The sequence below is a fragment of the Balaenoptera acutorostrata genome, chromosome 19 (genome assembly GCF_949987535.1).
Source record: "Balaenoptera acutorostrata chromosome 19, mBalAcu1.1, whole genome shotgun sequence".
Lineage (NCBI taxonomy): Eukaryota > Metazoa > Chordata > Mammalia > Artiodactyla > Balaenopteridae > Balaenoptera > Balaenoptera acutorostrata.
Window position 1 is genome coordinate 60406158 of NC_080082.1, and position 24716 is coordinate 60430873.

Here is a 24716-nt window from a genome sequence, read left to right on the forward strand (position 1 = left end):
TCGCTATCGCTCCAAGTCACACACAGAGACAGACGCCGTCAAACAGGGACACCCAGATGGACACAGTTGGGGGGTGGGCTGGGAGCCCACCATCTCTCCATCCCTCTCTCTCTCTCTCTCTCTCTCTCTCTCTCACACACACACACACACACACACACACACACACACACACACAGGGCTGCAGGCAGCCACACACGCACGCACACCAACACAGCCACAGGGACACACGCACAGTCTCACAGTGACACGCAGCGGAAAAAGAGGAAGGGAGGGGAGGGGAGGCCGGGGGCGGGATGCGTGTGTGATGGGGGGGAGAAATGACTGTGAATGGGAGAGAGGGGTATGAATGGGGGGACTTGCCAACTCCTTGAAGGGGTGTGGGGATACAGGAATCAGAGAAACGCGGGCCTGGGGTGTAGGCGCCTGAGCGGAGGGCTCCAGAATGGGGGCGCTAAGGGTGGCAGAAAGGACAAGTGGGGCCCGAAACCCGGAGTGGAGTCCGTTTGGAGGGCCTCCCTTGGAGGGAGGTCTTGGAGGAAGAGCTGAAGGGGGCCTGGAAGGGCCTGCGAGGGGCCTGGAGAGTGCGTGTGTGTGTGTGTGTGTGTGTGTGTGTGTGTTGCGGGGTGCTCGGGGAGAGAGGCCCAGGGAGGCGGATGAGAAAAAGAAGGGTAGAGATGAGGGGTCCGGAAAGGCTTTAGTGCTGAGAGGTTAGGGCAGAAGGGCGGAGGGGGCGGCTTGGGGGCCGGGGAGGAGTCCCAGGGATGGGGGATTAGCGGCTGGGGGAGGGTCGTCACAGCGGGCCGGGGCCTCCTGGTCGGGCCGCGGAGAAAAGGGGCGGCGCGCTCCGTTACCTGTAGATATACCAGACGCTGCGCCGCCGGGGCCCCAGGGCCGGCCAGCTGGAGGAGAGCGCGGGGGGCGGCTGCGGCAGGGAGCCCCCACCGGGGCGGCCCCCGAGACCCCCGGCGCCGCCGCCCGCAGACAAAGCCATCGCCGCCGCGGCCCCGGCCCCGGCCCCGGTCCCGGTGCCGGCCGCCCCCGCCGCCGCCGCCGCCGCCGCGTCCCCGTCCCCGCTCGGCCGAACCCCCGTGTCCGGGCCCCCAGGCCCCGCCTCATGCTGACCCGCGCCGGGAGGGGGGAGGGGGAGGGGGCGCGCACCCTCCCGCGGGAGGGAGGGCAGGGCCGGGGGCTCACATGCCGGGGGGCGCGGGGGCGCGGGGCGCGGGGTCGGGCCGCGGCGGGAGCGAGAGGACCGCGGACGGCGCCGGCTTCAGCACCGCGGACAGCTCCGGAGGCGGGCGGCGGGCGCGAGGCTTAACCCCTTGCCGTCCTGCGCCGGGCGGTGGAGGGGGCCGGGCAGGGGGGAGGGGAACGTGGGGGCCCCCTTGGCGGGAGAAGGGGGAGGGGCGAGGCGCGGGGGGGAGGAGAAGGGGAGGCACTTCCGGTCTGGCCCTCCCCCTTAACACCCCCTCCCCCCTCCAGAGGCCTCCCGCGCAGGTGCAGAGAGAGGGAGAGGGGGGAGAGGGACGCACAACATCACACAAGATGCCTCGCAACCGCGTGCAGGGACGCGCGGACCAAGCCCCACTTCCCAAGCAGGGACAACACGGTGAGGGAGACCCCAGGAGGGGACACACAGCCGCCCCCCCACCGCAGACAGACACACGGTGCACCCCAACACAGTCTGGAAGGGCCGGAAAGGGAAGGCCAGGACGTTCAGACTGGGCGCCAGAGCAGCGAGAGACACCCCTCCCCCCAAAGAAGTCCAGGCGGAGGGACATCCACTCTCCACGGCTCACACGAGAGCCGCAGACCCCCAGGGAGAGGAGAGTGGGCAGCACAGGCTAGGAGGACGGTACAGCTCCAGCTGGGATGCGGGGTCACGACACAGGCCAGGGCACCCCAGATAGGGGGGCGGAGAGCGGGGGGGGGGGGGAGGCAGGAGAAGGAGAAGCTCAGACACGCCGCAAACACAGCAGCACATGCCAAGCGGGCACAAGGAGTGGAGGAGAGGGAAGAAAATGCCCTCGACGAGACAGAGCTAGAGAGAGAAGGAAGTAGCTGAGGGCAAGAGGGACCACCCCCATCCAGCTGTAGAGCAAGTGACCCCCAAACCAAAGCCAAGAGGAGACCCGGAGAGACACTGACAGAGACAAGAAGCAGAGGCTGATGGGGAGACTCCGGGTGGTGGGGGGGGACCTCGATACTCACCCAGTGCCCAGAGCCGGAGACGTGCCAGGCGAACACGCACAATGGTCAAGCGCCTCGGACACTTGGGGCGCAGGGTGGGACCCCAGTCCCGCCCTCTCTTCTCATATTGTCATTTCTCCCCCCACCACCCCCCCATCCATCCCCACTGGCCAGAACACAGACACATAGGTTTGGACACATTTAATGGAAGGATGCCATGAACAAGGAGACCCTTCCCTGGATTAGGGGGAGTGGTGGGGGAGGGGGGGATTCATCTTTCAGATGCCCGGTTACGACCATCCCTCCCCCACAGCCTTGCCCTTCTGGAAGCTCAAGCCCTGGAGTCCTCCCCTCTTCTGCCCTCCCCTCCCCCAACACCCCAGGTCCTGAATTCCAGATCAGACAGGTGCAAATGCATGCACACAACTTTATCTGTTAATGCGCACACACAGTGACATGCGTTAAGAGGGACAGGCATGTGCAGAGACCCAGCTGCCCACATGTGGTAAGCAGGACATCTCTGGAAACACTGGCCCTCATTCTCAGACACACAGACTCAGGGAAATGTGCAGAGCCAGCTGCACGATTAGCCACAATCGTGCACCCATAAATGACAGCCACAAATGCGCCCATCTATACAGAGCAGGACAGACCCTCTCGCTGTCACAGGCACATGTGCAAGGCTAGACATCTAGGGGCCTCCAGCCACACATGCACACAGACACGTGTCATGCGCACCTACAGAGACACATGGGCAAGAACACGCTCGGGGAATCCATACAAGGATGCTCTCCTGTGTAAGATGTTCACGCACAGGGAAACTCCAGCTCTGGTGGTGCACACACATCCATACAACCCCCAGGCACCCCTTCCTTCCCATTACTAACCCCATCCCCTCCCTTCCCCTCCCCTCTCACCTCCCTGGGCCAATCCCATCCATCAAGCTTCAGAAGCAAGTCAGCCAGCAGCCAGGGAGGGGAGAGGTGTCAGTGTGCCTTCTCCCCGCCCCCACCCCGCCTGGCCCAGCTCTGCCCGCCCCCCTCCCTACGCCAGCACAGGAATGCATACACTTCTGCTGCACAGGACTGCACAGAGATGTGGCACATGAAGGAGACCAGAGCCGCCAGCCAGCCATACACATGAGCGCCCCAGCCCCCCAGGCATCCCCACCTTGCCCCAATCCATTTCATCGGTCTCTGGCTACCCCAGAGCTGGGCAGTCTCAGTGGCTGCCAAGGACGGTTTGGGATTGGGCTATGTAGTCTGAAGCTAACTCTGCCTTCCCCCACCCCTGGGTAAAACTTTAGAGGGAGCAGATGAGAAAGGGGGCTTAGAGGCGGTGGAAATATTTAAAAGGTGGAGTGTAAGGGAGTTGGGGTGGGGGGGCACCCGAGGGTGTAAGGACATTTACCTTGGGGCATCAAAGCTGTCGTAGGAGCCCACGGTATAATGCCGGAAGAGTCTCTTTGCCTTGTCACTTCGGCTTTCTGCAGGGAGACAAAGGATGACCTTGGACCTTCACTCTGGAAACCGTGGGCCCACCCCCTGGGGTCCTGGCCCAAGCCTTCCCATCTACCTCCCAGCACCCCACCCCCATCAGGAGGGGGAGGGAAGGGACATGAGAACCTAGAGTAAATCGGGGACAATTGGGGGCTCCTCGTTACCTTGCTTTGCCTCCTGGGAGCGGTTGGCCACCTCTTCCAGGCAGTCAGAGGGGAACCAGCCGATGCGACCTTTGACCTGGCCTTCCCAGAAGCCTCCTTCCCCGACGCTAAGCACTAGATGGGGAGCAGGGACATAGAAACATTTCTGCATTTCTGTGCTGCCCACACCCCCACCCGCTCCCAACACTTGGTGCACAGCCTTTCCAGAATTCTCAGCACCTAGTACAGAACTTGGCCCAAGGGCATCCTTAGTAAATGTCCAAGGAAGGGGCAAGGGGGAAGGGGGAGATACAAATCATGTCGCTTCTGCATACTATCTTCCTGGATCCAGTGGTGACATCAAAACGGCACTGGGGAAAAGGGCTGTGTCCCATGATGTGGTCCTTGGAGGTTAGGGGCACACCCACAACTGGTTCTCATCTCCCCCGGTAACCAGTCACAACTCAGTTATTCCAAAATTTCCCTAAACCCTCCTAGGCTCCTAGGTCAAGTTCTACACCCCCATCACTGCCCCTGCCGCCTCCTGCAGTCTCCTTGCCACTTAGTCTTTTGTCATCTGTTCCCAGACCCCTCCTTCCATTTCTCTTTGCTTCCCCTGGCTCTAGAAGGGACAGTAGAATCACCTCTTTCCTTCTCTCCACCGCTCGTTACTGGAGGCCACTTCCTGCCACCCTCACCCCTTAACCGTCAAGCACACATTGACCGACAGCAAAGATGGGCAGCAGGGGCAGCTAATGTTTATCCAGCTCTCACTCGGGGCCAGGACCCTAAGTGGGGGGGGCACTTTCATTCACCCCATTTTACTGGTGGAGAAACTGAGGCTCAGAGAGCTGAGGTCAACTGCTCAAGGTTTTGCAGCTTGCAGCCGACAGAGCCTGGATTTGAACACGGCGCTGTTTCCAGAGCAGATACTTTTAGTCATTTATTTTTGCTACCTCTCTGTTCCAGCACTTTGCTGCTGCTGTTCCTGATGACGATGAGGGCAAGCCCAAAGTCATCCATCTCTCCAGCACCTTTCACAGCTCTGTTCCCACTCGGCCCTTCACATCCTTTGCTCACTCCATCCTTACACCTACCTGGTAGGTAACAACTGATTTCCCATTTCAGAGATGAAGTTGAAGCTAGAGCAGAACAATCTCTTGCCCAGGGATGGCTCAAGCCATGCTAGGATTGGGCTTGGGGCCATCTGATGCTTTTCCCTGCACAAACCACCTTCTCTGAGAGGGTCTGGGGAAACCAAATGGAGGAGATGCTCAAGGTCATGGAAGAGAGCAGGAGATGTGTGTCAAGGCGTCTGGGTTCTTGGCTGGCTCCGCCATGTCTGGCTGGGTGGTCTCGGAATCAATCATTTGTTCACTGAACAAATATGTATTTAGTGCCAGTCATGAGTCAGACATCAGGCTAGGAACTGGGTAGAGCTGTTGGACACACTAAATGTGGTCCCTGCCCTCACAGAGCTTCCAGACTGGCAGCCATTAGAGGTATAACTCTCCAAGTGACCCCATGATTGGAAACTGAGGTCAACGCTTGAGGGACAAAGGAAAGGGTATTCGGAGAAAGGCCAGATGGGAGTATATAAATCCGATGGCAAAGGGGGACCACAAAGGTGTCTCAGAGGATGTGACACATAGGCTGAGACCTGAAGGATGCTAGGAGTGGACGAGGCAAAGAGCGGAGGGAAAGGTTTTCCAGGCAGGAGGAACATCATGTGCAAAGGGTTTGTTGTGGAAAAGGACTTGGGGGGCTTCCCTGGTGGCGCAGTGGTTGAGAGTCCGCCTGCCAACGCAGGGGACATGGTTTCGAGCCCTGGTCTGGGAAGATCCACGTGCCTCGGAGCAGCTAAGCCCGTGAGCCACAGCTACTGAAGCCCGCGCGCCTGGAGCCCGTGCTCCGCAACAAGAGAGGCCACCGCAGTGAGAAGCCCGCGCACCTCAGCGAAGAGTGTCCCCCGCTCGCCGCAACTAGAGAAAGCCTGTGTGCAGCAACAAAGACCCAACGCTGCCAAAAATAAATAATAAATAAAATAAATAAATTAAAAAAAAAAAAAAAAAGGACTTGGGGCATTTGAGGAATGGAGAGGAGGATGAGGTCCCTGGAGCCCTGTGGGTGAAGGAAAGAGTAGCATGAGATGAGGCTGGTGGGCGGGCAGAGGAGGGGCTTGCAGGCCAGGCTAAGGCACTAGGCTTGGGTCCTGAGAGCAGAGAGAGCCCGCTGCCTCATCGGGCTGTGGCAAAGGTCAGTGACATTGTGGATGTGGGTGTGCTTCGAGGCAATTAAGCATCTTTTAATGAAAGGAAGGGATAGGAAAACAGGGCAGTGCATAGAATTGCTGGGCTTGACATTCAGAAAGACACATGGAAGATACAGCCCATGGCCCTCTGCCTGTGCGAAGGTCCCTCACACTTGGCCTCAGCTTCCCTTTCTTCTTTTGCCTCCTTCAAAGCACAGACCTGACCCCACCCCCAGACCCACACACATACACACACAAACATACACACCCATACACTCGCTCCCCAGGCACGGTGCCTCCAGAGGCACTGCCCCTGCCCCCCACAGTTAACTTGGGCATTTGGTCATTCATCCATTCATCCCTTCACTCAGCAGGTGTGCACTGAGGCTTCCTGTGTGCTGGGTCATTAAACTGGGCCCTGGTGACCCAGCCCCTGGTGACAGGTGACCTTGTCTTCAGGAACTCAGGCGATAGGGAGACAGACTACAAAAGAGATGCAGTTACACAACCTGCCTGATACTCTGACCCCTGCACATGCTTCAAGGCCCACTTAAACTCTGTCTCCTTTGGGAGGACACCCCCCTCCCCCAGCTTCCTCGGTGCCCAGGGTCTCTCTCTTCTAAGTGCCCGTAGTGGGGGTCGCTTATGGTAATGACAGCTGGCGCTTATTATGTGAGAATCATTGTTCTAAGGGCTTTACAAGAACTGACTCTAATCCTCGCAAGGGTCCCATTGTACAGACAAGGAAACTGAGGCCCAGAGAAGTCACTCACCTGAGGTCGCCCCGCTAAGAAGTGGTGGAGCTGGGATTTGAACCCAATCAGCCTGGCTCTCAACCACTACGCTACTCGGCTCTTCTGCAAGCCTAGAGTCGGGCAAAGAATTGCTCCCCCATCTCGAATTAACTACTGCAGGGTACTTCCTGTCTCCAAAGCACCATTCTGTCCAAGAACACGCATCCACAGCCCTGCGAGGTGCGAAGTCTGCACATGGGGGATACTGGCATGGTTTTCCAGATGAAGACAGGAAAACCGAAGAGAGGCAAACCCCCATGACAGCAGCCTCTATTTAGGGAGCCCTCAGCATGGACCGGGCTTCGCACACTGGCCGTCTTAGCAGAGCCCGGGGAAGTAGGCACCACCCCGTGTCTCAGATGAGAACTCCTGGCAGAGGCAGGAGGTGAAGTCAAGGTGGCGTGGCCTCACTCTCCAAACACGAGAGCAGGAAAGACCCTGGGCTCAGATTGGGGACCTCAGGCAAGTCATTTCACCCATGTGAGGCTCTGCTCCTTCAACTGTGCGATGGGCTCCTGACAGCTGCCTGGAAGGGCGATCGTGAGTGAGATGGGACCTCGCAGGGGAAGTGCTCCGGCCGTGCCTGCTGGCATCAGCTTCCCACAAATGCTCATCGCCCCTCTTTTGCCTGGACACCACCTCCTGATGGCCTCATCCCAGCTACGCTTTATGCCCCTCCGAGGTGGAAGGGGCATTTAGGTTTGTCTGAGGTCTCTGGCGTTCACTGGACATTCTAGGTGCTGGAGAACTGTTTGTCATTAACCGGCCCCTTCCTGAAGGGTTAGTTCACCTGCCCGACCCTCGTCCACAGTCCAGCCGGGCCCTGCCCCTTTACCTTTGATCTTCTCGCCCTTGCTCAGGGAGATCTCCCCCTCGGCTTGGGCCTGGTAGGACTTCACAGCCATGAAGGAGCGTCCGGGGACCGCTGAGTAGAGCTTCCGGCGTCTCCCGCGGCTGCCCAGGGAGCCCCCGGGGCCCCCGGAGCCCCCTGTGCCCCCAGCTGGCCCGTCCCGGGGTGTCCCGCTGGAGCTGCATACACAGAGGGTGTGAGAGGCAGGGGACAGTGGAGGGAGGGGGCACCTCTGGGAGAACAGGGGTCCTTGGGTTGGGGGGAGATGGAACATCAGGGTCGGGGAGGGGGGTTGAGTGCGTTTTCCAGCTCTGGCGTCCTCAGGGAAAGAGGGCACTTGGGGGGTCCCCCTGCTAGACGGCCGCTGGCCCCGCTCCAGCCCTCTTTCTTGCCTCCTGGCTTCCAGCTCTGTCCCCTCCCACGGTCCTGCATGCCCTGCCTGATTCAGCTTCCTGAAGCTGAGCTCTGACTGTGTCATCCCTGGCTCACGGGCCTTCAGCGACTCCCAGCTTCCTCCTGGGTTGAGTCCAACTCCTCTGCCTGCCATCCCCACCCTGCCGTGATCTTCCTCCTGCCCACGTCCTCAGGACAGGCCGGCCAGCCACAGCACCCCCTTCCCGTCCTCCTCTAGTCAGCGTGGCCTCTTTACCCCAGAATGCTGCCTGCCCATCCTCCCCACCTCTGGTCTCATCTCCAAGCCTGGAAACCCCTCCCCAACTCCCTCGCCCACCCCCACTCCGTTTGGCTTCCTCTCACCTTGCCCAGTCTGTCTGTCTGTCCAACATTTCTTTTGGGCCCCTCCCCCCCCGATCCATGGAGTAGGCGCTCAGCTAAACGCTGGTGCACTTGGACACGGGTGCAAGACTGTGGCTCACGATACCCTCACTTCCTCAAGGGTGAGGAGAGGGACTTGGGAGTCTGAGGTTGGGACCAGTGAGGTGGATGGATGGGGGACCAGCCACATGTGGCACGGGAGGAAGGCAGCTGGGCTGGCCCGGGGCGGGGCGCGGAGCTGCGGCTCTGAGGAGGGGATCTGGCTGGGATGGGGTCCGTGGGATCAGGGCTGAGCCTTCCCCTACCTGGGCCGTCCACGGGGCTGCCTCTTCGCCTCCTCGGGGTGCCTCCCTCGGGATGGGGAGCGGGCCCGGGCGCCCCGGGGGCTGCTGGCACTTCGGAGGGTCCCACTGCTGAGCTTGGTGCTGGGGGCCGAGGGCTGCGACTGGCCCTGGGGCCCTGAGGTAGGGCCGGGGGCCCCGGCGGACGAGGTCCCCGGGGCGGCGAACACCATCCAATCAGGCAGGGCCATGCTGGTATCACTGTTGGCCCGCAGCAGCGCGGGGGGCACCGTCAGCCCCACTCCGGGGGGTCCCCGTCGCCGGGCTGCGTACTTGGGGGACTCCTGGAAGGGCACTGAGGGGGGCATGGTGGCAGGAGGGCAGAGGGAGGCAGAGGCAGGTGGGGAGGGCATAGGGGCGAGAGATGGTGGGGGAGAAGCGTGAGGGGAGAAAGACAGAGATAAGAAAGAGTGGGGTGCCTGGAACCCCACCCCCGGCGCTGCTCAGTGGTTCGTGCTACTCTAAGGTGTATTTGATCCCATCCTGGCCCCCAGGTCAGGTTCGCTGACTCCCCAGTCCCACCACGCACCCCCCAGGCCCCCAGCTTCTCCCCTTAGCTCACTCACCCACGTCCTGTTCTCGATGGTTTCGGATCAGCTCCCCAAGTTCAAAATTCCCAGCAATCACTGCCACCTGGTGGGAGGGGGTACAGGGAACCCAGGGAGGAGAGAGAAAGAGACAGAGAGAGAGAGAGGAAGCAGGAAACACTGTGAGGTCTCTGGCCAGCTGCCCCCCCAAACCTTCACCCTGGTAACTTTGTCCTTCCTCCTCTCCCAGACCAAGTGCCTCCCTCCCAGCACCCCAAAGTCTCCCACCTTCCTTACCCCCTCTGTGTTCTTCATGCCCCCTCCCAACCAGCCCCAACAGCCCCAGACCTGGAAGGGGGTCTGTCCGCTGTTATTCTTCACGTCCTTGTTGGCCCCTCGATAGAGGAGGATCCTAGCACATGTCTCCTGATGGTCAGTGGCACAGGGTGAAAGGAAAAAAAACAAACAAATAGTTAAGGTCACCATGAGTGGACACAGACACAGTGCTCAGAACTTCCAGAACCATCTGATGGAAACCCGTCCTGCCCCGGACAGCAGCTACTTGCCCTTTAAATGTGGCCAGTCCAAACTGAGAGGTGGCGTGCATACAAACTACACACCGGATTTCAAGGACTTGGCATGAAAAACGTAATTTAAACATCTCTAATATATTTTTTTTTCATTTTTTTAAAAGTCCTAATTGAATTTGTTACAATATTGCTTCTGTTTTATGCTTTGGTTCCTTGGCCCCAAGGCATGTGGGATCTTAGCTCCCAGACCAGGGATCGAACCCACACCCCCTTCACTGGAAGGCGAAGTCTCAACCACTGGACCACCAGGGAAGTCCCTCTAATAATTTTTATACTGATTACACATTGAAAGGATAAGATTTTGGATACATTGGGTTAAATAAAATATGCTACTAAAATTAATGTCACCTGTTTGCTTTTTCCTTTTTTTAAAAGTGGCTCCTGGGACATTTAAAATGACACGTGTGACTCAGGTTACAGCCTGTCGGACAGCACTAACCTAAACCAGGGGTTTTCTTTAGTATTATTATTATTTTATTGAAGTATAGTTGATTTACTATGTTGTGTTAATTACTGCTGTACAGCAAAGTGATTCAGTTCAGTTACACACACACACACACACACACACACACACACAGACACACACATATCCTTTTGAAAAATTATTCTTTTCCATTATAGTTTATCATAGGAGACTGACTATAGTTCTCTGTGCTATACAGTAAGACCTTGTTGTTTATCCATTTTATATACAGCCGTTTGCATCTGCTAACCCCAGCCTCCCAATCAGGGGTTTTCATCTTCAGCACTACTGGTATTTAGGGCCCAGACAAGTCTTTGTAGCGGGGGCGGCGGTGGTGGTGGTGGTGGCGGTGGTGTGTGTCATCCTGTGCATTGTAGGGCTTTCAGCAGCATCCCTGGGCTCTACCACTAGATGCCAGTAGCACTCCCCTCCCCAGTCGTGACAACCAAGAATGTCTGCAGACGTTGCCAAATGCCCCCTCGGAGGCGGAAGCATCCAGTTTGAAAGCCACCAATTCAAACCTCTTGGAGGCCTTACTATGTTGCATGTCTGGTGCTCAGCACTTTTGAGGAGGTAGCCACCGAAGGGCCCAACAATTCCAAGAGATGGAAATTATTGTCCCCATTTTACAGATGAGGAAACTAAGGCTTCAAAAGGAGCTCAAGGTCACGTGGCTGGTGACGATCAGCACTCGGATTCGAACCCAGCTTTGTCTGACTCCCAAGCCTTTGCTCTAATCACACACTCTGATGGACCCAGAAGGAAGGGGGCAGTGGGGCCAGGGTCGGGCGGTGGGGGAAGGGATGTCATCCAGATCAATTCCTTACCAATGTCAATCACAACATGTCACTCTTTGGGTCAGACCCAATGTCCTCGCCCTGGCCTAGGAGGCCCCTGCTGATCTGCCTGCCCTGCCCCGCCACACCCCAGCCTCACCAACTTCATCTTCTACCACTTTTCCTTGCTCCCTATGCTCCAGCCACACTGGTCTCCTTCTTCCTCTGACAAGCACGCTCCTGCCCCAGGGCCTTTGCACCTGCTGCTTCCTCTGCTTGGAATTCTCTGCCCCTAGATCTCCGTACAGCTCATTTTCTCACTTGATTCATGTTTTTGCTCAGATGCCACTTCTTCAGAAAAGGTCCCTCTGACTATCCTGTTGAAAATAACCCCTTGTCCTGTTCCCGGCTTTATTTTTATTTACCTGATACCTGCTATGTGCCGGGCATTCTTCTAAGCCAGAATTAACTCATTTTCCTCATAACACTGCCTCCCTGAAATTACATTTCTATTTTATTCATCTCTAGCATCTCTCCCCCACTACATTGTCCGTTTCAGAGAGGCATGGTTTTGTCTGTGGCACCCACAACCTGGCATAGTGCTTGGCCCGTAAGAGCTGTTCGATAAACACTTGCTGGGTGAGGGAATGTCCTCCCCCTTCATCTTGGCCTGGCCAAACGCAACCTGGCCCCCAGCTCAGCTCCACTCCAGATCCCCAAGATGCTAATTTAACCAGAATTCACAAAACACCTGCTTGGTCTCACCCTCTTCACGTGACAAACCCATCAAGGATGCTTGTACAGGTCCATCCTACAGGACAGGCTCAGAGAGGGCCAATCCATGGCCAAGGTCACACAGCCAGTCAGTGGGGCATCTAGGACTCAAACCAAGCCTTCTAATCTATCATCTATCTCCTGTGAAAGCACAGCTCCGATTGCCCAAGTCCAGTGGTCCTCTGATTGGACAACAAAGTTAGCCTGGTTCGTTTTCTGGATGTGTTTGTGAGTGCGAGTGTGTGTGTCCATGTGTGCACATGCTGTCTCCCCAACTAGACTGTAAATTAGTGCCATGTGTGTTTTCGCATATCTGCCAGCCCCCACTGCCACCTTGCCTAGCACAGGCCCAGAGCATCTCTTTCAGCTTAACCAGCAATTCACTACACTCCTAGAGAACCTCGTATTTACTGGTGTGCTAGCACTTATCTCACTGTATTGCAATTATTTGTTTACACATCTGCCTCTTCACCAGACTGTGAACTCCCCCCACCCTCCCGAGGACAGGCGCCGTGCCGTATCTGATTCATCTCACAGCCGGGCACACAGTAGGTGCTCAAGAAATGTGCACGGAAAGGATGAGGATGGAGGATGTGGCGTTGAGTCATTCAAAATTCAATTCGTTCAAGTCATTCATTCATTCATGGAGTCATTCAATCTATCTCGAAGCAAATACCTGTTGAATGTTCTGAGTTGGGTGCTGTGCGTGGTCTTGGGGGAAATTCAAGGCATCTGATCCATCATTCATTCATTCATTCATTCACTCACTCATTCATTCAACAAAGACGCATCTAAGCCTACTATATGCTGGGGCCTTGGGACAGAGCGATTGATCAGACTTAGGCCCTGCCCCTGAGGAGCTCACAGCCTGGACATGGGCCTGATCTTCACCACCAGAGGCTAGACGGGCATGCCAGGAGGCCAGAGGGGCAGAGAGTGAGGAAATCTTTCAGACCCAGCTCTGGGCCTTGGGAAGCTTAAAGTCTGGGAGGGAAGACAAGGGGAGAGAAAGTCGGAAAAGAACCTGCATTTGTCAAGCATCTATTTGCTAAGCACCATGCCAAGAGCAAGCAAAACATTCACACCCTTGATCCTTTGCAAGGTAGGTGTTACTGACCCATTTCACAGATGAGAAGGGAGAAGCACAAGGTGGGGAAATGGCTGGCTCATCTGACCCAGAGTAATTGTTCCCTCTGTATAACTATATACGTGCTACATTTTCCCTATTCAGATTACTGGTATGGTTTCTGTCTCCTGACCTGATCCTGATTGATAATGGTAATGGTAATGATAATAATAATTATTATTTGTATAGCTGCCTTCTAGGGATGAGCACTTAATACACATGATCTTTCATCTCCTTCAATCGGCTGACGTTATTCCCAGTTCGGAGAGCGGGATGGAACCTCAGAGAGGGGACGGGACTTGTTTGGGGCATCCTGGCCTGTGCACAGGCTACTGAGTCAGAAAATCCAGACACGAGGCCCGTGTCAGGGAGCAGGAGAGACAGATGCACTGGGAGGGGGTGGGGGCGGGGAAGTGACGGCAATCTGACAAACACTGCGTTCTCCCTCTGCGGGCGCAGAGCAGACTGCTTGCTGCCACCAGGCAGCACGTGGCTACCTGCCACATCCTGGCACTGCAAGTTCTGATGAGGCAGAAGGGACTGGGGCTGTTCTGGAAGACTTCCTGGAGGAGGGGGAAGAGGCTGCTGGATCAGCCACAGCATGCCAGGCCCTGGCCTCCGAAGTCCTTGCAGCAACCGTCTAAGGGCAGGGAGCCTTGGGAAGCAGGTGGGGAGACTGAGGCACGGGAAGGGGGGGGGGGTGCTGACCTGCCCAGGATCGCCTGGCGCACAGGCGGCAAAGTGGCCGGGGTCAGCAGGCTAAGAGCCTCGGCTCTTGCCAACCCAGCTGGCCACTACATCACAGCTGGAGTGGGTACGTGAGACCACCCCCCCTTCTGCCAGTTCTTTACTGCTCACCTCCACTCAGAACTCCTGAACTGCGGACGGTCCACCCAGCCCTGAACTGCTACAACTTGCGACACGCTCTTGTCCCCTTCAGGGGTTGCGGTTTGGCCTTTCCCCTGTCCCCTGCAGTGGGCGGCGCTCCACTGGCAGCTGAATGGAGACCCACTAGAAATAGGACCCTCAGGGATTAACATATACACGCTACTATATGTAAAATAGGTCATCAACAAGGACCTACTGTATAACACAGGAACTCTACTCAATATTCTGTAATAACCTAGACGGGAAAAGAATTTGAAAAAGAAGGGATGCATGTCTACGGATAACGGAATCACTTTGCTGTACACCTGAAACTAACACAGCATTGAACGTCTGCTCTACTCCGATATAAAATAGAAATGAAAAATAAAAGAAATAGGACGCTTGGAGTTTCTTGCATTTCCGGGAGCAATCCCGAACTCTCTCCCCTCTGGTTTTCTGGCATAGGCTATGCCCTCTGCCTGGAACGCCCTTTCTGCCCTCTTCTACTTGGCCAACTCCTCATCTTAGCACTGCTGGCACGTCCTCCAGAGAGCCACCTTCACCCCAGCCCCAAGGCCAAGCCCAGATGTGGGCTCCCACAGGGACCTGGATTCCCGGTGGCCGCCCTCTGAACACTCGGGATCGTAACGGCAGGGTGTGTCCCTTGATGGAGGGGCTGCCTGTCTTAATCACTACTGTGTCCTCAGCACCCAGGTCTGAGCCTGACACAGGGAAGGTGTTCAGGAAATATCTGCTGAATGAGTGAATGAATGAAATAGTGAAAGAACAGAGGGCACAGAGAGGCTGGGAGGCTGAAGTCAGGAGGAGGGCCCGGGGCGGGCGCTGCAGGGCAGACCTTATTGTAGAGGGCGCAGATGTGCAGGGCCGTGTTCCCCGAGGCGTTCTGGGCTCCAGGCTCAGCCCCATAGAAGAGCAGGTGTTCCAGGTGCTGAGAATGGCCCCTCTGGCAGGCCTGGAGAGGATTGGGAGCTGAGGAGGCTGGAACAGACCCACCTGACCATGGCATCTGTCTGTCTCCTTCACCTCGAGGCCAGGAAGCTCTGCGTCCACCTCCCCTTCTCCTTTCAACCCCCATTCCTGCTTAGGAACTCACGCTGCCAGCTTCACAAGTCATTGCAAGGCCCAGGGCTCTGGGCTGGCTCCTCGGGAGGGTGGAGAGGCCATCCCCACTCATCTCAGGGATCGAGGTTTTCAGGTCCCACGCCATCCCCTTCAGGGTCCCGGTGCTGACACCCTCCCTCATCTTTTCCTCTTTGGGGACCATGCTACTCCCACCCCTCCCCTCTGTGAGGACGCCAGCATCTGGAGCCCTAGCTCCTTGGACCGGGGTCCCTGATGCCTGGTCCCCTCCGGGTCCAGCAACCACCCATGCCGCCCTCAGCCCCTCCTGGCCGAGTCAGGAGCACCTGGTGGATCTCCTGCCAGCCGTTCTCGTCAGCTATGCCCAGCTGGGCCCTGCTGTATAGAAGCAGCTCACAGCAGCGGGGGTCGCCCCCCACCATAGCCGTGTGGAACAGAGGAGTCAGGCCCCGGCGGTCCTTGTAGTTGGGGGAACCCCCAAGATCCAGGAGCGCCTAGGAAGGGAAAAACGAAGACAGTCAGACAAGCACCGGCTCATGCTGAAGGGCCAGTGGGGAGGGGAGTCCTGGGTGACCCACACTGGCCAATGCCAGAGCTGGTTCTGCCATGATGCCCTTGAGCGACCTTGATACTGGTCCTTCCCCTCTCAGAGCCTCTCTCATCCCTGTGAACAATGAAGGGATTGGGAAGATGCCTCCAGAGGACCCTCCCACTCTGAAATCCTGCCCAACCTTCCCCCATGGGCGACGTTTGGTGAGACAAATTTGGGGGACAAATGAGAGAACGGAGCCTGGGTGCAGGGTGGTCCCTGGCTGGGTGGGAGGGGTTATTAGGACCAGGATCCCGAGGATGAGGCACAGAATGAAGTCTGGGAGGGGGCAAGCTTGGGTTAAAGCCACTTGGGCCAGCCTCACAGGGGCTGGGGGCTCGGGGGCAGGGAGTGGTCCCGCTCAAGTAACAGCTCAGGGCCTGGAAGGCTGGCAGCATCGAGCACGTGAGGAAAGAGTGTTTGTTGGCGGCAGCCCTCTGTGAGGAGAGTCTGCAGCGGCACTGTCCAACAGCACATTCGCACCATTTGTGGTGATGGAAAAAGTCTACAACCGCACGATCCAATATGGCAGCCGCGTGTGGGCTACTGAGTGCTTGAATGTGGCTAGTAAGCCTGAGAAACAGAAGTTTTCATTTTAGTGCATTTGACTCCATTGAAATCTACACAGCCCCATGTGGTTGGTGGCTGCTGGATTGGACAGCGCAGGCCTGGGGGGTAGGGGTGGGGTGCGAGCAGGTGCGGGGTCTGGGGGAGGGGTGTACATAAAGAGGGTCTGTCGATTCCAGGGCTGTAAGGCAGATCTTTGTGGCTGGTGTTTAGGGATCTTCAAGAAAGGGTTGGAGAAAGCAAAAGAGGCTCCATTAAGCTGGAGCATCTATGAATCCTGGTGTTTATCAACAGCTTTGGGGGCAGTCTAGCCTGACCTGTGTATGAAGAGGGATCAAGTGCCCTTGGGTGGGGGGAAAAGAAGACCGTTTTAAAATTAGACCGGGCGAGCTGACTCCGTGTATGTATTTTGAGGGTCTACGAGGTTCGTCAATTTGGGAAGGCACATTCTAGACGCTGCACTGGAGGAGGGGGCTGTGAGAGAAGGGGGTGTGTTTGGGGGGTGAGCTGCTAGGTTGGGAAGGGTAGATAGAGGGGCAGAGGGCCAGTGTCTGGAGGAGGCAGATGAAGGGGCTGTGTCTGCAGGGTGTGTATGGAGGAGGATCTGTATCTGGGGGTACAGCAGGGAGGTCATTCTGTATTTTAAAGGCCGCCAGGAAAGTCTACACGTCAGGGAGACAGAGGTAGGTGTTGGTGTAGAGCTGGGTCAGAGGGAATGGAGAAGTTCTGGGTGTCAGGAAATTAACATGGTCTACCTGCGTGTAGGGCAAGGGTCCACGTGACCATCAACTACAGCTGATCATGAGCCTTGAGTTGGGGCGGGTGGGCGCTCCTGGAGGTCCCAGGAGGGTATCAGATTCAGTCAGAGGAGTAGCAATGGAGGAGAGGTGGAGGAAGGGTCTGGGTCAACTGGCCCAATGCAGTCTGGGCGAGAAACATGGTAATCTGGGGGTGCCTCTGAGCTCTGGGGAGGGTCCCGGGAGGATCTGGCACCTCACCGTGAGAGCGAGGCAGTGACGGGCACACGCGGCCTTGTGTAGCGCTGTCATGCCATCCCGGGCCCGGAAGTCGATGTGGGCCCCGCCCAGGCACAGGGTTCGAATCACCTCTACAGAGCCTTCTGTCTGGGCAGCCAGCGTCAGGGGGGTCTCTGGTAGGGGGGGGACGGGAAAGGCCAGTCACATGCAGCCCCTAGGCCTTGTTCTTGACTCTCCAGCCCTCCCAAAGCGCCCGGCCCCCTCCCTACCTCCTGAATCCGAGTCATGATAATTGGGGTCCAGCCCCTTGTCCAGCAGCCGTGCCACCTTATCGGATGTCCCGAGCTGCACGTACTCCAGAAACTTCTTCAACCCCGTCTGAGGCATAGACAAGAGAGAGAAGACAGGCCGGTCAGGGAGGAAGGGAGCAAAGCTGGGTTCTGGGGCAGTGCTGGCCAGTGGAAATACACAGGAAGCCACACATGTCGTTGAAAAGTCCCTAGTAGCCGCCTTTTTTTTTTAAAAGAAAAAGGAAGGGGAACTTTCAATTACATTGAAATTCACTTTAATGACCTATCTCTTTTTAATCTACTCTATCTACAATATTACCGTTTCAACAGGTAATCCACATGAAATTTATTAATGAGATATTTTACTTTTGGGGGTACTGAGTCTTGGAAGTCCAGTGTGTATTTCACACTCACAGTAAGGCTCAGTCCGGACCTGCCACACCGCAGGTACCCGGGGGGCCGTATGTGTCTGGAAGCACCTGCAGTGGATGGTACAGGTCTGGACGGATGGAATATTTGGGGGAGGACAGAGACAAATGCATGGTGGGGTGGGGATGGGGATGAGAAGATGCCGCCTGGGAGCTTTCTTCCCAAGTGTCAAGGATCCTTCACTTCACTTCTGACCAAAGCAGCCCCCTGGCTTCTTCCCAGCTTTTAGGGGACCAGAGGAGACACAGGGGACATATAGTCTGAGAACTGGAGGGCAAGATAGCAGGAGGATAAACGTGGCTGGGGAGGAGAGCATCCTTGGATCTGGTAGAGATTTAGGCTCTGGGATTGTGGGAACTGCAGAGTGTCTATGAAACAGCCCCTAGGCAGAGGGATGCTAGATGTCAGAGTCACAGGCCAAGGAAGGGGGGGCCCTGAGTGGATATAGGGGACCTAGGAGATGAGACGGGAGAATCCAAAGATGAAGAAAGTGGGACCCAGGTGGAAATGGTGTGAGCCTGAGCAGAGGCACAAGGAGGAAAGAGAGGAGATTAAAAAGGCTGTGATAGGGTTAGCAGGGGCATTTGGGGTTGTCCCAAATGTGACACAGCATTCCAAGTTAAGTGGGGCACCCTGGCAGAGGCAGAGAAGGGTTGGAGGGCTGTTGGGAAGAGATAGGAGAGAAAATGGTTGGGCAGGGAGCTCCAGGTGGGAGGGCAAGTGTCCGCAGGGTTCTCTCACCTTCGTGTGCAACTTGGCCAGCTGCTTCTCATCCAGGTTGGTCTGTTTGTAAACTCGGGTCTTGTATCGGAACTGAGGCCAGGGGTGGGGTAAGGGGAGAGACAGAGACTCAAAATCAGGGGTCTGGACCCCCTTCTGAGCCAGGAGTCAACTCTGGGTCAGGGTGGAAACAGCCCCAGAGCCTTGGTTGGGTGGGCAGAGCAGTGCTGGGCCACTAGGGGCATGTGGACGGCAACCCCTAAGGAGTCTGGACCCCATGGGGAATGTTCTAGAATACCTACTGTAATTGGGCATCCTTTCCCACTTTGATAGATAACGGGAAGCTTGGGGCTGGAAAATGACTTGCCCAAGGTCACTCCACCGGTCAGAGGCAGAACGCACGGTAATTTGAACTCAGGCCTCTCTGACTCTGATTCTTAGGTGCCCCCCCCCCCCGAATCCAGAAGAGCCCACTGGGTTTTCCCCTTGTCAAGGTCTTGGCTGGGAGAGAAAACGGGGAGGGGGCAGATGTGTCTCAGGACACGTCTTCTGTCATCTGTGAAGGGGCCAGGAAGGCCGTGGGCCTCACCTCCAGGTAGGGCACCCCCTTCTCGAAGGACTGGGGGTACTCCCGCAGCAGCCGCTCCTCCTCCAGGAAGTTGGCGTCGCGGCCCGAGGTGGCCGGCTGGAACAGGCCGTAGTTGAGGACATCCTGCAGGCTCTCACTCAGGGCGCAGAGCACCTGCTGCTTGGCTGTCCAGATGGTGGCATCTGGGTTGAAGCGCAGGCATTTCTGGTGGGGGGGCGACAGGAAGGGGCTGTGGGGGGTTCCAGGGACAGAGTGGGTGTTGGGGGCAATACGTGGGGGGTCTGGAAATTGGGGGCCACGTGTGAGGACACCCAGTACCGGAGGCCTCCCCGTGCGGGCTCGGGTCCCCCCCCCCCCCGCCACTCCAGCCAGCCGGCTCACTGTTTGGTGCAGGTCAGGGATGCCAATCCTAAACACCATCATGCTGAAGTGGGCGTCGTCTGGGACAGACATGGAGCGGCCCTGGAGGCCTCGAACCGAGGCCAGGCTACCAGGTCCCCCGCTGCCCCGGCCCCGGGTCCCCCGGGGGCCTCTCCCTGGCCCGTCTGGGGAGCTGTCGGATTCTGAGCCCCCCTCGGGACACTCGCTGGCACTGTGGCGTTCCTCGTCCTCGCTTGACGCGGGGCTGTGGGTCATCATGGGGCCACGGGGCGACGGGGGACGGCAGCATCACAGGCGGCTGCGGGGGGCCAAGGGCGGCTGTCAGACGAGGAGCCCGGACCCCCTGGAGGCCACAGGCGCACTCAGTGGACAAATGATCAAGGGAAGCCGCCCCACCCTGCCCGAGGGAGGCAGGAAGGAGGCTGGACACACCCCCCAGACACTCCTACGGCCTCCAAGCTGTCTCTCGCACGGGCGCACACACACACACACACCCAACCCTGCCATGCTGCCTGCACGTCTCCTTCCCTGCCCTTGGCCTTGCTCGCAGCCCCCCGCCCCTCCTGCGCCCCACTTTGCCGCTGACCCAGCGTGGTGGTGTCCCAGAAACCGCAGAATCACCGCGGGAGCTACTGGCCCACTTTGCCAGGCCACGGATAAGGCAGCTAAAATTAGCTGAGGACAGACAGGTGGGCGACCCACCGGCATCCTGCCCTCCTGGCCCCAGCCAGGGCCCTCACCTGAGGTCCTCCCATCTTCCTCCTGGGTAACTGGGGTGAGGCTGAGATGTAGTAAGGGGGAGAGGGAGGTGCCTTGAGCCTAGGGTGGAGCTGGTGACTTCACTGAAGTGCGGCTGACAATGTGTGCAGAGGGCTGCTGGGGGACCGGTGTCCCAGGGGGCAGGGGCACTGGGACGGGGGTGTCACGGGGCAGAGTACCATGCAAGGGGTGCGCCAGGGGAACCACAAGAGGTTGCCTATGCAAGTTTCTGGGGGCATCTTGAGAGGGTGTGTGTGGGGGTGGGGAGGCTGGCCCTGGGAGCGCCGTCCAGGTGACAGTCACCCTGTCGGCACAGGGTGGCTGCAGATGACCTGTGAGTGTGTTTGAGGCCTGGCGCTGCCGGGTGGGTGGAGTGGCATTGCCTGGTACTACTGGTGGCCCCACTGTGAGGGAGACTGGGGGGGCTGGGAGGGAGGCTAAGGAGGGGGGTGAGACTCTGGGGGACTGGGGTGAGAGATCCTCTCCAGATCCCCACTATTCTTTGCCCCTGAGGGAGTCTTATAAGGGTGAGTCCCAGATGGGGTCCTTTTCTCTCATTTTCTCCCCCCCTCCCATCCTAGCACCGGAAACCAGAATGTCTGGTCTTGTCCCTCCCCCCCACACCAGGCCCGGCTCCTGCACGTTGCCATGGAGATGGGAAGCAGTGGAGGGTACTGCTGACTTTGGGGGAGTGGGGATGGGCTGGGGGGTTGGGGGAGGGAAGACAAAATGTGTGGCGGGGAGGAGAGTTCTAAGAGCTGTGGGCGAGCCAGCATCTAACCGTGGGCAGTCCAACCCCTTCCCCAAGCGTGGCCACGGCATTGAAGCCCCCTCCCCCTCTAGGTACCCCTCAGAGCTGCCCCTGCTTTACCCTTGCGGAGACCCCGGCCTCCTCCTACCCTTCGACTCCACATCCCACCTCCGGACCTGGGGCTGGCAGCCACTCCCCCTCCGCTGACCCTGGCTGACCCTCAGCCTCAACCGGACACTAATGGGGTGGCCAGTGGCCTGAAAGCAAAGCTAGCCGGGTCCCCCCCGCGCGTGCGGCTGCCCCCGACTCCCCGGCCCCTCCCCCTCAGGCCCAGCGGGAGGGAGCGGGCACACTCCGCCGGGGCGGCATGAATCAAACGCTCCGCGGCTAAGAATAGCTGGCACGCAGCTGGTACTGAGACGGGGCTGAGGAATCGGCGGGGTGGGGGGGGGGGGAGAAGGGGAGGGGGGGTGCCCTGGGAGGCTGCGGGGGGGCGGGGGGCGGCTGGCTTGGCCGAGAGCCGGCCCGGGCGAATGAATGGAGGCGGAGAGAAGTGGGGAGAGGCGGGGAGAGGGAGCCGGGGCTGGGGCCGAGAAGCTGGTGGGGGAGAGCCCCGGTCCGGGGAGAGGGGGCGGGGGCACCCGGGAGCGGGACTCGGGGGCAGGAGCCGAGGGGGCGCGCCGGCCGGCGGAGAAGGAAGAGGGGACGGGGGGGATGGGGGGGAGCTTGTGAAGGGGTGGGAGGGGACTGCAGGAGTCTCGAAGGAGAAGCAGGAGCTACAGGGGGTCGAAGGGGGCGGAGGAGGCCAAGGCCCAGACCCCCCTGCAGGAGACGGGCACCGGGATGACCCGGGGAAGGGGCCTCGAGGGGTGGGGCCACAGGAAGGGTCGAGGGGCCGAGATGGGCCGGGATGGGCGAGGCGGGGGAGTGGCCGGGCAGGGCCAAGAGGCGGGTACAGCGACCGAGCCCTTGGCCCAGGAGCGCGGGGAGGCGGGTTCGGGCAGGGGGCTCTGCCGGCGGCGGATGGGGGCTGCATCCTCCCACCAAGTCTGCGATCTGGGACGGGGCACGGGGGACCGGGGCGTAACCTAATTTGACGTCGCCCGGGGCCACGCTCCCCTCCTCACCCCCCCGCCCCCCCCCCCACCGCACACCCGGGCCGGGAGCCCGGCGCTCAGCCAAGGACGTCCGGGGCGCCCCCGCCCCCTCCCGCGGCCCCACGCCCGCCGTTCCCCCAGACCCCCGGTTTTCGGCCCCCTTACCTGCCTGGCGGGGCTGCTGAGTCCCGGTCGGCGGCGCCCGCGGCCCCCTCCCCCCTCCCCCCACCCCCCACCCCCCCGGAGACGGGGGACCCTCAGGCCATGCCCCACCGCCCCGGAGGGCGAGCGGGCCCGGGGAGGCGGCGGGCGGGGGCCGGGGGGGCGGGCGGGGGGGCCGAGGACCTCACCCCCCCCCGCGGGCCGGGCCTGGCCATCCGCAGAGCGCCCCCCCTTCCGCCGCGGCCGCCGCGCCCCTCTTAGCTAGCCCGCCCCCGGCTCGGTCCGGCCGGCTCCGGGCGCCGCGTCTCCGCCTGCTCTTCCTCCTCCTCCTCTTCCTCGGGCCGCCGCCGCCGCCACCGCCGCCGCCAGCTCCGCGCCTCCTCTGCCTCCCTTCTCGCTCTCTCGCTCTCGCTGTCTCTCCCTCACCCTGTCTCTCTCTCTCTCCCTCCCTCTCTCCCCTCCCTCCGCCCTCTCCCCTCCCTCCGGGAGCCGGCGGAGGAGACATCGCCCCTCCCCGCGCCCCCAAACCTCGCCCATCCCCCCCCACCGCCGGCTCCGCCCCCTCCCCCACCACTCCTCTCAGCCGCCGGATCCCCGAACCCTGACTCCACCCCTGCTTGCCCCTGTACCCCGACGATGGGGACCCGCCCCCCAAGGGTACCTCTCCTCGCACCCCCAGGACCGCCCCTTCCCAGATCGCCCCCACCCCCTCTACACACAGTAGGGCACAATTAAATATTTGTTGCTAGACTCTACCCCGCCCAAATTGGATGGTGAGAGCTACAGATTCCTGTCCTGTCCCCCCAAACACACACACACACACACACACACACACACACACACACACACACACACACACACACACCTTCCTCCTAGGCACAGGTGCAGAGAGTCACTAGCTGGCCCTGCCCCTGCAGACATCTCCACATATACATTCTCTCCAGGGCATGCAGGGCTCTGAGTGTACATTACCATGAACACACCCAGCTACATCATGTACATATCACACCCGCGTGCCGGAGCATGCACACGGCAGAGCACACGCATTTACCCACCCCACACACACGGGCACGCAGCCGGCTGTGCTTGCTCAGAGCTCCAGCTCACACGCAACCCTGAAACAGAGACACAGAACTGGAGGGAGATGTGTGCTTGCATCTCCGTCACACTCACCCACCTCGCCCTCCGTCCCACAGGTGTGCACACGCCCATTTAGAGGCAGACCCTGCGCCTTCGCTCCCCTCCGTGAGGATTATTGCTGACATTTCCTGAGCAACTCCCTGTGCGCCAGCCTCTGCTCTGGATTTACTCTTCAGCGTCTCACACCAGTCCTCTGGGCTGCGGACTTGCGCCATCCCCATTTACCAGAGGGGGAAACCGAGGCCCAGAGAGGTTAAGGAACTTGCCCAAGGTCACCCAGTCAGAAAGAGGTGGTGGATCAGAGGCAGGTAGCCTGGCTCAAAGTCTTCAGACCGCTGTGGTCCAGCACTGGGCCCTCCATAGCTGCCTGTCCTTCTTCCTCACACGGATGCCCCCAACCATCTCAGCAGCTCGGCTCCTTGGTGCGTGGGACACACCCACAGAGACGGGGCAGATCCCGTAGGGCAGCGGTGCGAGCACCGCCACAGCCCGGGCTCCTGCCCTTCTCCCCGCTCCAACAGGGCCACCAGCCAGAGCACAGGCACCTGCAGAGGGCAGTTCTAAGCAGCCTGTGGGTGCACCTCCAGCTGCAGGCTCGTGGGTACCACGGTATGAGCTGGAGCAGGTGCTGGCCCAGCCCCAGGAGGCCCGGTTCTGGACACACATCCACCGGCCCAGGTGGCGAGCAGCTGGGCCTGGGGAGAGAACAGCTGCTCCATGTTGCCACCGCCTGTGAGAGGGGCTGTGTACCCTTCCACGGCCTACAAGGCCTTTCCGGCCTGTGTATTCTCTCTCAGTGAGGGGTCCCCAGGCCCTTCATGGGCGCCTGAGACAGGCCCAGGCTCTGAGGTGGTGGGCAGCCTGCCCAAGGTCACACTGCCCTCTGCTTTCTTGGAAAATGGAAGCCTGGATGCGTTGATTTCCAAGGCCCCTCCTAGGGCTCCCGGCAGCTGAGGGCAGATGCCCTGCTTTTGCTTAGAGCCAGAAGCTTTGGCTAGCTGCCGCCACGCTGGTCACCTCCAGCAGGCTGAGCTGGCCCCTCTCCGAGCCTCGGTTTTCTCCCTTGAAGAGTGGGCCCTGCGATCCTGGCCCGTGAGCTCCAGGTTTTCTTGCACAACCAGCCGGGCTGAGGGTGGGAAAGCCCTACATGACGCACGGGCCTGACACAGAGTGGGCATGGCCTGTCCTCCTGCTTCCCT

General features: G+C 59.3%; 1 protein-coding gene across 6 annotated transcripts in view; it reads right to left on the bottom strand.

Annotated features, from left to right (window-relative positions):
- Positions 1-22440, bottom strand: part of SHANK1 (SH3 and multiple ankyrin repeat domains 1) — a 45555-nt gene extending 23115 nt beyond the window's left edge. For 4 of the 6 annotated variants that reach the window (XR_009006014.1, XR_009006013.1, XM_057533460.1 and 1 more), the window contains exons 1-14: positions 19609-20036; positions 19228-19431; positions 18660-18731; positions 17469-17577; positions 17221-17372; positions 15393-15560; positions 14822-14938; positions 9718-9795; positions 9409-9475; positions 8807-9137; positions 7713-7906; positions 3854-3967; positions 3601-3676; positions 3108-3134 (exon numbers count right to left, since the gene is read on the bottom strand). Coding sequence is in view for 4 of the 6 variants with exons in the window: in XM_057533460.1 (XP_057389443.1) it covers positions 3108-3134; positions 3601-3676; positions 3854-3967; positions 7713-7906; positions 8807-9137; positions 9409-9475; positions 9718-9795; positions 14822-14938; positions 15393-15560; positions 17221-17372; positions 17469-17577; positions 18660-18731; positions 19228-19431; positions 19609-19866 (1967 nt within the window). In the remaining 2 variants the exon portion in view is untranslated. Of the gene's footprint in view, positions 1-3107; positions 3135-3600; positions 3677-3853; positions 3968-7712; positions 7907-8806; positions 9138-9408; positions 9476-9717; positions 9796-14821; positions 14939-15392; positions 15561-17220; positions 17373-17468; positions 17578-18659; positions 18732-19227; positions 19432-19608; positions 20037-22380 lie in introns of those variants that run through there. The other 2 variants (XM_057533459.1, XM_057533461.1) reach the window with 2 other exon arrangements.
- Positions 22441-24716: the final 2276 nt, after the last annotated feature.